The sequence below is a fragment of the Numenius arquata genome, chromosome 1 (assembly GCF_964106895.1).
Source record: "Numenius arquata chromosome 1, bNumArq3.hap1.1, whole genome shotgun sequence".
NCBI classification, from domain to species: domain Eukaryota; kingdom Metazoa; phylum Chordata; class Aves; order Charadriiformes; family Scolopacidae; genus Numenius; species Numenius arquata.
The window spans coordinates 5,867,078-5,883,326 of NC_133576.1; the positions used below are offsets into that span (position 1 = coordinate 5,867,078).

At 42.6% G+C, this 16,249-nt stretch overlaps 1 protein-coding gene across 1 annotated transcript in view; it reads left to right on the forward strand.

The window, feature by feature from the left end:
• Window positions 1-11,825, forward strand: part of LOC141467173 (protein mono-ADP-ribosyltransferase PARP12-like) — a 28,311-nt gene extending 16,486 nt beyond the window's left edge. The window contains exons 8-14 of the mRNA XM_074151559.1: window positions 544-709; window positions 3,103-3,223; window positions 3,781-3,877; window positions 4,313-4,391; window positions 8,875-9,005; window positions 10,770-10,921; window positions 11,545-11,825. Of these exons, the coding sequence (XP_074007660.1) occupies window positions 544-709; window positions 3,103-3,223; window positions 3,781-3,877; window positions 4,313-4,391; window positions 8,875-9,005; window positions 10,770-10,921; window positions 11,545-11,825 (1,027 nt within the window). The remainder of the gene's footprint in view (window positions 1-543; window positions 710-3,102; window positions 3,224-3,780; window positions 3,878-4,312; window positions 4,392-8,874; window positions 9,006-10,769; window positions 10,922-11,544) is intronic.
• Window positions 11,826-16,249: the final 4,424 nt, after the last annotated feature.

The following is a 16,249-nucleotide window of genomic DNA, read 5'->3' on the forward strand; positions in this document are numbered from 1 at the left end:
AGAGGAGGCTGCTTTCCAAAGTCTTTCTGCCTGAGAGTGAATTTTTCAAGCCTCCCAGGAGTAAGAGTCTAGGTGGCTCCAGAGATGAATGCTATTTGCAGAACTCACAGCTGTGATTGCATCCCCTGTAAATCCTAACCACAGGATAAGAACAGAGTTGATAAGCTGCAGGTGTTTGCTGGCAAACTCAGTCAGGTGCTTATCAACTTCTGGTTTTTTGTACTGAGAAAAACTGGAACCATGTTTGTTTATTGCAGAAATACCTTTTGCCACATTGTACATGTAGCCCCAGACTGTCTGTAAAGCTGGCAGCACAACATCTGGTTAGTGATTGAGGTGGCATTCATTGTCTCAGAGGCCATAGTTTGCTTCTGAAGACTGGAAACGGTTTTCAGAGCTGCCGTGCATGCTGTGGGAAATACTCCTATTTCAGACCCATTCAGGCAGTCACATATATTAAAGAAAATTGCATCATGTTAAACTGGGGATTAGAGCATAAAAGGTACACTGTTAACTATAATAAACCCAAATTTGTCCTTACAGCATACCGGATAAGAACATTAATTTCCAGACAATGACCTGCTGTTCTTCTTCACTTCGACGCCTCTCTACACCATCATCAGTCACAAAACCCGGATTTGTATTGACTACACAGTGGATTTGGTATTGGAAGAATGACCAAGGGCAGTGGATTGAATATGGAGAACAGGTGAGTCCACGTCCTGTGCTTTGAATCACTTCTGAAGAAATGCGTGGAGCCTCTTCCCCCTGTTCCCCTTTACTCAGCAAGGTTATTTAAGCCAATACTTGTGCTTGAATTTTATAGTATCAAGAAAGGCAGTGAAGCTACAGATGTTAACAACAGATGTGATAAACTGATGACAGGCTGGAGGGGAAGGAACACAACACACCCTATCTCCTTCAATATGAACGGTTGTCTGTCTTCGTGTCTGGATGCTTTCCTGACAAAGATCTTGTTGGTAAATGCAGGAAAGCAGAATTCTTTTTTTTTTTTTTTTTTTTTTTTTTTTTCAGCTTGTGTTGATCAGACTGTTTCTGATGACGCATGCTGGTGTTTCTCGTCAGATTCTCTTTTGGAGTTGTCCATGGCCTCTATCCACATTTAACATGTATACACTGTTCCTTGAGATATATTGCCTTTGAAATTTTTCGGGAACTAGTCTTGCTTCTCTTCTGAGCATTGTCCTGCTTCCTTGGACATTCAAGGATTGCTCTGCTCTCTCAAGTCAAATGTTACCTTTTTCCTTGGGTGGCCAAATCCTCTTTGGGAGTGATCAGTTTGAAAAATGCAGGAAAAGAAATTAATAAGGAATCTGTCCTTCCCCCAAGGCAGATGAGTTTTCCCCATCGGGTTTACAGTATAACCGCACAAATGGCAGAACACAAAGGTGACCCAGGGATGTGGAAAAGTAGGTAAAGATGATGGATAGAGTGACTCTTGTAATGGTGGGCCTTGATTTCAGTAGGCAGCTTAAATGGAAAGCATCTCCATCAGCATACCCTCGTATTTGACATTGTTTTGTACATTAGAGAATTATACTTGCATCGTGGTTTAACCCTGGTGTTGCGGGGCGCATTTAGAATCTACCAACTACGCCAGTTCGTTGCAGGGGAGATCTTAGACTGTTTAAAGAAACATTGCCAAAGGTAGCAGCAAAAGTAGTTTTATTGAAGTAGGATGTTGTAAAGGTGAGACTTAACAAAGACTGATAGCAAGGTTCACTCTATTGTTTACTGCACTGAGGATATAATAATAATAAAGTGACCATTACAAAAGCTTAGTATGGTATAATACAAGGCTATGCGCCATATCGGTCACTTACCAAAGATCTGCAGCTGGAAAGGGGTCTCTCAGCCTCAAGGAGTAACCTTGAGAAGCTTCCAAGCTCAGGGAGAGATCGCTGCTGTGCAGCCTGCTCCTTAGCAGGGAGAGCTCAAAAAAGCTCACTCAGGCTGTTGTACTTACGGAATAAAGTGGTTGGCTCATAGTCAAATTACATGTGGTGGAAAAGGTAAGCATGAGACTCCCTGTACCCACAACTTCCTTTGTTTCTTGATAAATTAGTCTTGGAAGGACCACCTACTATTTGTTTGTTAGCCACATGATCAGTGTTCCAGTTCCCAAGCTCCTGTGCGTCAATGCTCACCATGTCACCCCGTCTCTGTGTGGGTTTTCAGATTGGAGCTAGAGAAGTTCATGGCCCGATCATGGCCTAGGCCTTGAGAAGGAGGGTGGTTCAGGCTCCTACTTCCTTTGGAGCCTGAACCAAACTAACACTAGTTTGGTCAAGGAGTTGAGTGCATCTGTCACACCCAGCTAGGTACCACGCAACTGCTTGCTCAGTGTCCCCCGCAGCGGGATGGGGAAAAAATCGGAAGGGTAAAAGTGAGAACTCGTGGGTTGAGATAGAAACAGTTTAATAGGTAAAGCAAAAGCCACGCACAAAAGCAAAGCAAAACAAGGAGTTCACTCACTGCTTCCCATCGGTGGGCAGGTGTTCCGCCATCCCCAGGAAAGCAGGGCTCCATCACGTGTGAGGGTTACTTGGAAAGACAAACGCCGACACCCCAAATCCTGCCCCTCTTCCTCCTTTTCCCAGCTTTTATTGCTGACTATGACATGATACGTTACGAGTTATCCCTTCAGTCAGTTGGGGTCAGCTGTCCTGGCTCTGTCCCCTCCCAACTTCTTGTGCACCCCCAGACTACTCGCTGGTGGGGCAGGGTGAGGAGCAGAAGAGGCCTTGACACTCTGTGCAAGCACTGCTCAGCAATAACTAAAACATCCCTGTGTTATCAACACTGTTCTCAGCACAAATCCAAAACACAGCACCATAGAAGCTACTGTGAAGAAACTTAACTTTATCCCAGCCAAAACCAGTGTAACTTGTTACAGAAATTTAAATGGGATACATGTGTGTCTGTCATTGCTAATTATGTACTTATGTGTATGTTATGACTGTTTGGTAATCACACTTAAGGCCAAATTAGTTCTTCTGTCCTTCTACCCAAACTACTTATCCAGGGTTTAGTCCTGACTGTGTTTATTCATTACTCTTCTCTCTTTTTTTTCCTCCAAAGGAAGAAAAGAATACCATGAATGCACCGTCTTCTGCTATTATTGAGAATTTGTATCTAGCAGATCCAGATACCACCATATCTTTCCAGGCTGGCTTGCATCATTACCAGCTCAATTTTAAAGGTACTCACTTTAAGGGTTTTAATTTACAACTCTGCAGTGCTTTACAAAGACTAACTTCCAAATTATCCCAGCTTTTGGAAGCTATGATTTTTTACTAACACTACCAGATATATGCATTGGAAGGAAAAATGAGGTAGCGATTGCCCAGAGAAAATTCTATATAAAAGTAGCATTCCCCCTTACTCGTTGACACTATCCAGATTCATGTAGGATCAGAAATAAAAAGATATGTAGTCTTCACATAAAGTCATAGTAAACTTTAGGTGAGTTAATGCTGTGAATAGTAAAAATGAAAAACGAAGCATTTTCCTGTGCTGTTGGAGAAACATTTAAAGAGTGTGAATAACTCAAAGGAGCAATGAAGATAGACACAGGTTAAATAACAGTGTTAAGGGAAGGACAGGAAGCTTACATAGGCTTCGTGCAACTGTTGTTCAGCAGATAGAATTGACGATGAGTATGCCACTTCTCGTTGACAAATGACTGGCATTCATAAATAACCCCATCTTACAGACTTGTTCATGACTTCTTCTTTTTCCTCCTCTTTTCTCCTCAAGAAATGACCCAGACAAACATCTCTTATAAAACTCGAAGACAAGTCTGCAGGCGACCAAAGTTTGTGTCTTTTGAAGACATGCAGAAGATAAAGAAAGGGTAAATGGTGCTTTTTAAGTTGTTGTTTTTTCATATTTCAGAAGTAGTTATAAGGCAGCATGGCTACCAGTGGTTGCAGTAATCGTGCAAAGAATGTAGCTGTTGCTAGAAGGAAACGTACCCATTTGACTGAACAGAAGCTATATCACGAACTCCCAGCTTGATGCATCACCTGGTTTCTGGGGTACGTGTTACTCCAAGTACCGCACCCGTAGGACTGGTGATGGACAGTTGTTTCATAAAGAAGCAAGTGAAAGAGAACTATGGCAATTGAATGGCAGCGTACAAAACCCAGCTCACAGACTGAGACCGTTCCCGTGATTTGTTTTGTTTATTTTTAAGTGTAGGAATTGGCCAAAGGGGATGCTTCTGATCTGAGTGTTCAGAGCAGGACTATAATCACTAACACTTTGTTTTCTTTCTGATTATAAACAGCCAGAAGGATTCTTCTATTCCAAATCAAACCTGTCCTGACCATTGGGATCAATCTGCACTGCCTGAGTTGGGATACAAGGTACCTTTTTTTTTTTCTTCTTTTTTTAACCCCTCCTTGTAATTCTGATGGAAAGGAGTGGTTCAAAGGAGGATGCTGCTTAACGAAGCAATTGTAACTGGGTAGATGCTAAAAAGGGACAGGATTGATTTCTTGGGTAGGTGTGCTAAAGATCCAGATGGTCTCCCAAGAGCTCTTGAAAAAGGTGCCAAATTCTCATTAACTTCATCTGCATTTTAGGCATCTATCTACATGCAAAACCAAAACTCACCGAATTCAAGATGAAAAGATTCACTGTTAAAAAAGTAAAAATGGCTTACTTTGGTGACTTAGTGGACCAGTTAAACAAGGGGCTTTTATGAAGTGTGTATTTCTTCACTAGAAGCTGGGCTGAGACCAAACCTTTTCTGTGTAGGCCGTTAAAAAGCCATCCAGTAATAATACCATCATGGCTGTTGGTGGACTGGAGATCTAGGAAAGGAAATCTCTATGTGCTCTTTAAGTCACCCAGTACTGTCGCATACATCATGGATCTGAGCACAGACCATGGCCTGAAGGAACGGCAGACATAAAGAGGTACAGCAAATAATATCAAAAAAACAGTTGCAGTGATCTCTTCAACAAAACAAACCCCTGTCAGCCCAAAGTCTATGGTCCTATTTGGTCTACCGAGACCAAAAATGTGCAGGTGTTTTTTAAATTATTAGGTCTAATGGTATTAGGAAGCAGTCCTGGAAGAGCAACAGAGACTGTGGAAATACTGCACTGTGTTAGAAAAAAGGCATTTCAGTGATACACTTGTCCTTTTTTATAGTGGTTCTGACCCCGATTAAGGGACAGCACAAAATGTGGAGCATAAGAGGTTTTTCTTGTTGACTGTATCACAGAATCTTGTATGATGCTGTCCAAGTTGTATTGGCACAGGTATCGTGATGGCTAGGGACAGGAGAGAAGTATAATAATCATATTTCCAGAATTCTTTCTGGCTACTTTCAGTTAACAGTTCCGTTGCTACTCTCGCTCTTTGTATTTTCTTTTTCCTAATGTAGTTACATTGGCAGTGGCATGAGAACCAGAAATACCATGTATCTCAGCTTCCATGGGCTGGTTTCTGTTATTCTGCTTTGTGCCGAATGTTTCATTATACTCTGACTACTCTTTTGTGTTGGATTATGCCTTACTCAATGTAACACTAGTGTCTGGCCGTGTGTGTGTGTATAGCAAATTTCAATTAAATAAATTTGATATTTCATCAGAAGTGTAGGTCAGCTGCTCAGTACATCAGCTGCCTTTAAATAGTTGTTCTTCAAAATTAGCAAAAACCACTTAATTTTTCAAGATTGTAAAAGTGTCAGGTGTCCAGCACCTGCTGAATGAACTAATAATGAGTTTGTGTGGAAATCTGGCAGCCAGACCTTTTGAAGATTTGGACCTGTGATATTTTCAGCTCTGTCAAAATAATACAGGATGTAGCTCATCAGCTCTTCCTTTGGCCTGTCAGCAGCTTAACTGATTCACATCAGCTTAAATTTTTCAGAAGAACGCTAGGAAGACAGGTAGCTCAGTTCTTTTTAGGTCTCCAAGTTGTATGTACTTAACTGCTTCCCTTATTTACTCTGAAAACTTCAGTCTGAATTTTAGTTGGGTCCATTTGAGGTGTTTCTGGAGTCGCTGAGGTGAGTGTTGAGAGGCCTTGGAATGCCATGTGCGGATCCACGGTATCCCTGGTGGTTATTTGTGGGGATGCATGAAATAGAAGGACCATCTCCTTTCCAAGAGCTGTTTGCTTGCTGAGTTCACACCTAAGAAAACCATCTCTTGTAAACTGAGTGCCTTTCATAGGAAAGGAGGAGTTAATTCTGTACCTAAAAAATGACAAAGCCCACAGTACCTATTGGTACTGAAAGCCTGGGCTAGATTAAATATTTCTGTGGGACCCTAAGTTTGTTTTTTTTTTGCAGTAGGTAATATTGGGACTGGCTGGGATTCTGCATGCGTGTGGTGACCATTGTAACGTCTGAAAATTACGACTTGATGAATTCCCTTCTCTTCAGACATTGACAAATAATCCTGGCAAAATTTGCTGCGCTGGAAGTGACCCATTTTAAAAAGGAGCACCTAAGTGAGATAGGGAGAAAGTCAGCTTTGCTTAAAAAGAGCGGTTCTGTTTGGGTAACATTGCTTATTTTTTGAGTGTTGCTGTGTCTTAATCTCTAAATCATTTAGCGTCGTCGTTCTGTAGAAAGTAGAGTGTAATGAAATGCACAATGGAAATTGGAATCACCAATTGGAAAGTTGTTGTGGATTTCTTCTGTCTTTGTTTAACAAAGTGGAATTGGTAGTTGGGAAACCTTTTAAAGGCCAAAAAAAAAAAAAAAACGGAATTGATACTCTCTTGGAACTTTGTGCTTGGTTTTAAATTGTTTCTTTAATGTACAGCTGAGGAATGTGTGTGTGTTATGTTGGGATCAGTCATCGTGTGGCCGCTGTGTTGCTGAATCCTGGCACACGTGCCAAAGATTGCTGTGCTGTAGCAGGAATGGGAGCTGATGCAACATAAAGAGTCTGTCTGCGTACTCGATAAAACATTAGTTCTAGTTGGGTCACTGTCACTAATACAAACTGTGCTGCTTCCAAAACCTAAGTTAACCACAGATCGAGGTTTGATACCGCAGAGTACTGTTCTTGTGCAGTCATATGCTGTCAGTTACTGTCAGGGCAGTGATTCTTTCCCTGCTTCAGAATCTCCACTCCTTGATAGTGTGTTAGCTAATGCTTATCCTCTCTAGGATTTTGCTTTTTAGGTCTGAAGATGAAAAGAGCTAAAGAAGTTACGTTGATATGAAAGTATCAACCTGCAATAGCAATGTGGTGTTACCCTTTATTAGCAAGGCAAGCGCCCTTGGGGACACAAGGACAATCCCACAAAGTTTTCGTGCAAAAGAGAACTGGCTTCGTTGCTTGGAGGCCATTGTATGCTAAAATAATTGAAGTACCTTTCTTACAGGATTAGGCCTTGTACCATGTGGCTGACCCTCTGTTTTACCCAGAAGGGTTACAGTTCCTCAGTAAAAGATGCAGCATAGCAAAAGCATATTTGGAGTCTAAGTAAGAATTGGTTATGGATAAATAAAAGACGTAGTACTGGAATATAGTGACATCGTTTTCATCTTGTAGGTGATGGTGAGCAACTTGAGCTGTGGTGTCACAGAGCATGCAGATAATAAATACTTGCCTATCCAATTTGGTTTGTGTGTTGTGTTGTAAAGAAGCTTTGGAAATTATTCTTGTGTTAAGACACGGGAAATTTCATTCAACGTTGTAAAAGCTTTTTAATAAATTTAAAGAAATAATTCTTCCTTGTGCAGCTGACTTTATTCTTAATCCATAGAAGGCTTTCCTATGATAGACCTCTTCTTCAGTTCAGTAAATATTTAATGCACAAGCTGGACGTAGTGTCCAGAAAACCACTTCTTTATTTTCTTTAAGCAGCTGTGAAATGTACATCCTATTTCATCTCCTCTCTAAACTGAGCCTTCTAAAGCGTGGAGCTTTTCCCTGCCAGGTTAAGATGTTGATTTCTTATTACCTCCTAGGACAACTAAAGCTTTCTTGCCTAAAACACAACTCTGATGCATGGGATGTTGGGCGTTCGCTTGAAATCATCTTGAGTTCCCATTTGGCTTAGGCAGCAGTAAGTGGAAGGTATTAGCAAGTGACATCAGCCTGCCACCATGACGCATTTTCAGTCAAGTTTATGGAGGATAAGTGTTTATTCTAGGAGATGAAGGCACAGATTACATTGGAGGAAAAAATGGAAAATCTATGCGTGACATAAGCAGAAGAGCTCAAATCATGTTTTAACTGTGTTTTGCATTAACTTTTCTTTGGGAAAAATGTGCGTTTCTTGATGGATTTCTATACATGAAAAGTATGGATAAATAGACTTTGTTTCCTTTAAGAAAGGAGGAGAGATATTTGTTTAAGCAGGTATTTAGTGTAACACTTCTATTAGAATCTTAATTGTTCCGTTATGTTTAGAAATGTAGATTTTTTTCTGAAGTCTATATTTAAGTGCAACTTTCCAAGTTTTAACTTTGAAAAGTTACGGAGCGACGATGCTGGGAGGTTTTATGTATTTTGTTTCTTTCCTCTTTAATAGCTGAAGCTCCCTTAAATGTCTGGTTACAGATAATACTGTTGTCTAACTTCCCCCCCCCCCCCCTTAATCAGCTTTATATATAAAACTAATATTATCTGGAATAACCAGTCACGCTTTCTTTTTGAAATTTCTGTTTCATTGAGATTTAAAGTTACAAGTGTCAGCTCTTACTTGGAGTGTCTGTCCTAATTATTCACATAGTCATGATCTAAAGCATTAAATTAACCTTCATAAGTATAGTTTGGGGACCCTTCTGAAAGTATATCTGCTGTAACTAGGTTCTACATGTTATGAGCTAACTGAAGCCTCATGCCTTCTTTTGTTTTGGTTTATATTTTATAGGCAGTGGAGCTCAGTAATACAACCTCTGAATACGACAATATAAAGCAACTGTTCCATCAGACTATGAAAGGCTACAGCATCCTTAAAATACGGAGGATTCAGAATCCATCTCTCTGGAAGGTGTTTCAGTGGTTAGTATTTGTTTCCTCATCCTTCCATATGGGGAGGGAGTCTCCAAGAGCTGGTGTCCTGTGTCGTCTTCTAGGAAAGGGAAGATGTTACCACCTGTGCTTTAGCATGACTGGTATTTCCTTCTTAGGGGCAGTTTCAGGAGTGAAATTAAGTGTCTAAGACATTCCAGAGAATGCTGTGCCCCCGGATGGAGGTTCCTTTTGCTTGGCTCCTTGGAAGATGAGGGTGGAGGATGGACGGAAAGACATGGATGATGCAAAATTGGGATGAGGATATAGGATGTGGAATAGTGTATTGTCGCTGGGGTTGAACACTGACTGCCTGCTGCACATGTGTTCTCTCTGTTACAAATGTCTACCATTAGACTGTGTGAAATGCTTGCTAAGAAAGAAGTGGGCAAAGGTAAAGGGTGCTTGGGCCTTTTTATTTTTTTTCCTGTCTGATTTATTTAAGGCTTTCTCAAGATTTGAGTACTTTTACTGAATGTAGTTAGTGTTCACTGAGAAAGGATCCCTGTGCTTTAACTTGATGATCTCTGAGTTCCGGAGCTCCTTTCTGGTCTTCAGCATCCGCACCAGTGATACTGAACTCCAAGGACTTACGCTCTTACAGCATTTAGCAGATATCACCTAGTGCTAGTGACAATAAATGACCGTGTTCAGGTTAATTTGGTTGCATAGAACAGTTGTGTAGTTTGAAACAAAAGCACTGATATTTAATGGAAGTATTCAAGGACTGTATGGGTTGGTAATGGAGAAGAAAAATACTGCTCGAATAAGTACTTTCACCTGTGAAGTTCCTGAACCCAGGAAGTTATCAGCTAATAGTTTCATAAAACCATCTAGTAAAACTTAAGACACTTCAAAACATGTACTAGTGGGGACTTTTTATCCCCCTCCAATGGGATAATTAAGCTGACCAGGTAGAGTTTGCCAAGTTCTCAATGAGCAAATTCCAGTCCGTTGCTCTTAGCTTCTGATTTCCGCGGTTTACAATTTGGAAGGATTCTTGCCTCTCCCCAGCTCTGCTTACTTTGTAGCTGATTAATTCCTGAAGAACATTACTGTGTTACCTGCTTCAACAGCTTCTGAAAACCTGTGGGATGTCTGGATGCTGGGAAACGGTGATGGGATATACTAGCTTGAGCTTTCCATTGTGATTCCTCTTTTGATGCTGGTCAAAGCTCGGTCTGACTCTGGCCTAAATCAGTAAGGTCTTCAGTGGTGAAAGAAGGCTGGGTTTCTCTCCTTCTGGCTCTGTCTCCTCAGCTGCGCTGATCTCACCGAGGGGCAGGAGCTCGGGGTGGAGGGCAGTTTGAGTTCGCTAGGAGAATGAAGAACAAGCTGCCTCTGGCTTTTACCCACTGCTGGAGCATGGAGGCTCTGGTTAGCGCCACCTCCACTCTGTGCAGAGAGTTTGGGGGTGGGAAGGGACAAGAGGCATTAAAGCAGAACTAGTAGGACCCTACAGAGAAGCAGAAGTGGGGGCTATAATAGTTTCAACGCTTAATTAAATTCACTGAAGCAGCCAGAATTATCTAGAACTGCTGGGCAGTGGTAGCAGCATATTGCTCATCTTGTAATTGTCCATCGTACTGCTAGGATGTCTCACCTCCCAAGCTGAGAGAAGAGAAAGCAGACTGGAATCTCATCCAACCAATATTTGCATGTACATGGTATACTTTTTTTTTTAAAAAAAAAAAAAAACCCTTTCACCCTTTTTTTCCATGGTTCTTACTCTCCTCCCCTGCATTTTTATATTAGGCAAAAGGAGCAGATGAAAAGGGAAAATGGAGGGAAGGATGTAAATGAAAAGCTTCTCTTCCACGGAACCAAGACCTCCTTTGTGGAAGCCATCTGTGTTCACAACTTTGACTGGAGAATTTGTGGAAGCAATGGAACTAACTATGGAAAGGGTACGTAGGAAGTGACTCTGCGTGTTAAACATCTACTTAGACTCCCCTGATAATAGAGCAATAGAAGTTTTGAAGTCTTTTAACTACTGAGGGTGGAAAAAAAGTGGTAAAGAATTGGTTTTATGCTCTTCCTTCTGGAGAGGGCAAGAATTTGCTTGGTGCAAGGGTAAGTCTTTTCACAAGGTCTTAAGAGAATTAATGTAGGGATTTGAAAAAGCCTGTGTTGCTGAGGTGGGATCTTCTGAAGCCTCAAGGTCATAATCTGAACTTGCCAGAGAACTGACTGCTGGTCTTCATGGTGGGGAGCAAGAAGGTTGTGCATTCCCTCAGTATGATTGTGCAAGGTCCTTGTGTTTTCTTGTCTATCCCTCTCACCATAACACACATACCTGTAGTGATTTTGTATGTTTTGAGGTTTTTTTAAATTATTCCTTAAATAGCAAATTCTGAATGGAAATTCTGTGGTGAAATCCTTTCTCTTGTAAAAATTTCTATGGTACTATGTAAAGTAAGAGGAGGCCTGAAAGTTGGGTCAGATACCTCTTAAAAAGCAAGGGGATGCTCAGTTTTCACCGTCACTTCATACATATTCCTTATAACCGTGTTTCCGTATTGTTTTCTAGGAAGTTACTTTGCTAGAGATGCTTCCTATTCCCATGCGTACTGTCAGCCTGCAGTGAAAACAAACACCATGTTCGTGGCTCGTGTGTTGGTTGGAGATTATGTTCGAGGCAATGCAACCTATGTTCGGCCCCCGGCAAAGTCTTTTGATGGGCTTCGGTTTTATGACAGCTGTGTGGACAATGAGATAAATCCCTCCATTTTTGTTGTCTTTGAAAAATACCAGATTTACCCAGAGTATATGATAGATTATAAGGAGGAAGAAAAATGTATTATATCTTAGAGGAATCGGAGCTGTTTGTATCGCTCGTTTTCCGTATTGCAGGTGTTCTCGTATTTGGTGACTTCTTTTTTTTTAATACAATGCCTTGGAATGTTAAGCCAAAGAATTTCTGTATTGAGAAGGGCTGGCAAAACAGATGTTAACGTGTGTTGAGACTTAATTGCCTTCTCTTCTTGTCTTCCTCTCTTAAGTAAGCCTAGACACTTGGGTAACCATAGCAGGAAAATCAGTCATGGGATGGGAAATCGAATATTACAACTTCTGTGGGCAAATAACTGTAAATGCACTTCCTTAGAAATCGAGAGGATTTCTCTTTGTGAACAGTTCACTTAGGGGGGAAAATTAAGACTTCAGTAGTTCTTAAGCAACCTTTCAGGTTTTTAGTAGTCAAAAGATTCTTCTCAGTCCAGAATGTGGCTGTTCTTGATCTATTCGTCTACCACAATTCTAAACTAGTCAGTGTATGTAAGAATGACTTAACTGAGTTTTCAAAGTTCTGCTTCTTAATGCTGATACTAGTTTCAAATTTAAAACGATAAAAACAAAAAACATAAAAAGCTTATTTTAAATCTGTATCGTAAGTTCTCAAGAAGTTTCATCTGTACAATGGCAGGTAACGGTTGGATCATTACCAATGATTGTTGGATCGGAAATTTGTTGGATCAGATTCTTTTCACAGATCTGCAGTAACTTGCTCTGTAACCTATAGAAAAATAGAGCTCAAGCGAAACTGTGAAAGTAACAAGCTACGAATAAGCAGGTACTAAAATTTGGCTGTTTGTCTGCAACTAATGGCTGTAAGTGTATAAAGGCCATGGGTCATGGTTTAGCCCCAGCTGGCAGCTTAGGACCATGTAGCTCCTCGCTCGCTCCCACCCCTGTGGTGGGATGGAGAAGAGAAGCAGAAAAGTAAAAATGAGAAAACATGGTGGGTTGAGATAAAGACAGTTTAATAGGTAAAGCAAAAGCCGCGCACGCAAGCAAAGCAAAACAAGGAGTTCATTCGCCCCTTCCCGTCGGCAGGTGGGTGTTTAGCTATCTCCAGGGCCCCATCACGGGTAAGGGTTACTTGGGAAGGCAAAACACCATCACTCCGAACGTCGTCCCCCCTCTTCCTCCTCCATCCTCAGCTTTATATACCGAGCATGACGTCACATGGTATGGAATATCCCTTTGGTCAGTTGGGGTGAGTTATCCTGGCTGTGTCCCCTCCCAGCCCGCTCCTTGGCAGGGCGGTGTGAGGAGCAGAAAAGGCCTTGACTGCCTCGCAGCAACCAAAAACATCAGTGTGCGATCATCGCTGTTTCTCATCCCAAGTCCGAAACATAGCCCCACGCCAGCTGGTAGTAAGAAAGTTACCTCTGTCCCGAAACCATGCCGTTGTGTCACGACGAGCCAGCCTTTCAAGTGAACGCGACCACGTATTTTCTCAACGTGAACATTTGTTTAGCAAATGCAATAGGACAGGAGAAGCATCTTAAGAAGCATTGATAATTTCCGTCCTATTGGTATAGACTTAATTTTCGTTTCTTCGGAAATACGACACGGCCGGAAGGGACCAGTTATGTTCTCTAGAGGCCGGTAGCAGAACTGCTGTCGGAGACGTTTCGTGTACGTGTTTTGTTGCCCATGTTGCGTTGGGCAACTCGCTGGGAACTCGCTGACAAGTGTAGTTCCTCCTTGCGTTTTGAGGTCGCGGTGGGTGATCCTGGATATTGCTTCCTTGGGTCTGGTTTTCGATCCACTGGCTTGGTCTTTGTCAGTGATGTACACCCCTACTAACAGTGGTTAAGCCTTTTTTTATTTTTAATTAAGTTACATGCTTTTTATTGTCCCCAAAAAGAAAATATAGAAACTCTTAGAGAATTTCTACTGAATTTTAATATGGAGTTTGTAAGTTAATAGAACTTGAAGACCCTCTGTACAAAGATGTCTTATTCGGGACGTCCAGCTGTTCAGAGGGAAACTTGCTGAGGGCAGAGGAGCTTTTATTTTTGCTTTCAGGTAAGCTTTATGGCAACACGAATAGCTTCCCGGTTATTTGCATCTTCGATACAAAGCTGACATGTACCACTCGAAGTTTCCAAGTTACCAAGAGGATGGGGAAATACAGAAAAGTAGGAATTAGAACTAAAGGAAAACGTGCCGGTAATGCATTAAAAGGGGAAGATTTTACAACTTCTTAAGCTCTCTCTCTCACTTTTGTTTGCCTGTAGAGTTCCTGAATCACTGAGTTTTGACATATTTGCAAGCAAAATGTGTTTAATCATTGAGTTTTGCCGTATTTGCAAATAAAATGTGATTTTACTTACATTTTGCTTGTTAGCGTGTGGTTTGTTTATGGTATAACTAAACAGAGCTAGTGAACTAGGCACTTAATAGATGCGCTCGGTGTCTTCCTTTCATCTCTGTTTCTAAACCAGGGAATTACGTGGATGTAGTTTTGCATTTTAGTGTAGGTGCTTAGCTAAGTATGAAGGATAGAATAGAGTCTGGTACACGGGGAATGTTTCTGTAAATATAGAATCATAGAATCATCTGGGCCGGAAGGGACCTCCAAAGGTCATCTAGTCCGACCTCCCCGCAGTCAGCAGGGACACCCCCAACTAGACCAGGTTGCCCAGGGCCTCGTTGAGCCTTACCTTGAATGTCTCCAGGGAAGGGGCCTCAACCACCTCCCTGGGCAACCTGTTCCAGTGTTCCACCACCCTCAGAGTAAAGAACTCTTTCCTAATGTCTAATCTAAATCTGCTTTTCTCCAGTTTAAAGCCATTGCCCCTCGTCCTGTTGCTGCAGGCCTTTGTAAACAGACCCTCCCCAGCCTTCCTGTAGCCCCCCTCAGGTACTGGAAGGCCGCTATGAGGTCTCCCCAGAGCCTCCTCTTCTCCAAGCTGAACAACCCCAGCTCCCTCAGCCTGTCCTCACAGCAGAGGTGCTCCAACCCCCTGATCATTTTCGTGGCCCTCCTCTGGACCTGCTCCATCAAGTCCGTGTCCTTCCTATATTGAGGGCTCCAGACCTGCACACAGTACTCCAGGTGAGGTCTCACCAGAGCAGAGTAAAGTGGCAGAATCACCTCTCTGGATCTGCTGGCAACACTTCTTTTGATGCAGCCCAGGATGGGATTGGCCTTCTGGGCTGCGAGAGCACATTGCCTGCTCATGTCCAGCTTCTCGTCCATCAGCACCCCCAGGTCCCTTTCCTCAGGGCTGCTTTCTAATACCCCATCCCCCAGTCTGTACTGATACTTCCTAACTAAGATAACTCTTAATACCTTAATATGAAGGGGGCCTACAGGAGACGTGAGGAGGGACTCTTTGTCAGGGAGTGGAGCAATAGGACAAGGGGTAATGGTTTTAAATTGGAAGAGGGGAGATTTAGATTAGATACCAGAAAGAAATTTGTTATTGTGAGGGTGGTGAGGCACTGGAACAGGTTGCCCAGGGAAGTTGTAGATGCCCCATCCCTGGAAGTGTTCAAGGCCAGGCTGGATGGGGCTTTGAGCAACCTGGTCTGGTGGAGGTGTCCCTGCCCATGGCAGGGGGGTTGGAACTAGATGATCTTTAAGGTCCCTTCCAACCCAAACCATTCTGTGATTCTGTGCTGCAGTAGTTTGGTTGGATTCCATGTAATCAAACAGCTGCTTTGAGCAGTTGTTAGTCCTAAAAAAAGGGGAAGGAATAAGGTGAAGTAGTAGCAGAACTACTGCTTTTAATACGTAGAAATAGCCCGGTATCGATTTATTCTAAGGATTTACTTTTTTGAATATCAAGATGAGTAACTTTTAAAGAATCTGAACTAAGCACCTGTAAGACACAGGGCTGCGCTTCTGTCCGCCCCTGCGAGCTCCAAGACAGGCAGGTAGATGGTGAATGCCAGCGAGACGCTGACAATTTAAATCAGTCCAAATCACAAAATGCAGAGGAAGGACAAGGGAAGGAATGGGAACTCCGGTGCTGTGCTTTACATTGTCAAAACTGCGCTTCCATAGGTCCGGCAGGAAACGCTGCCCGGTGGGGGTACAGCTCTCTCGTGCGCAGCGTGTTGGCTGTTTGATCGGTGCAGGGTTGGGCTGTAGATGAGAGGTGCCCCGGGAAGGAAGGAAGACGAGAACGTCAGTCGGGGTAACTGAGCTGAAGAGGGAAGAGAGCTAGAAAATAAACCATACTCTGAATGCAGGAGGATGGAGCACGAAGGCAAAAAAAAAAAAGATTCCCCCGCCTACTGGCGCTTCAGCCTCTTCCTCACTGACGTCAAGAAAAATACCGTGGAAGAGAAATGCCGTGTTTGCCACCGGCTGACAGGAATCCTCTGCCCTTTCAGCTTGGTAAAAGGCAGAGTGTGCGAGAGGAAAGGTGTGACGCCTCGTGTGGCAGCTGCGTAGCCGCGGGGAGGAATGATGGTTCCCGGCGCTGCTGCAACAA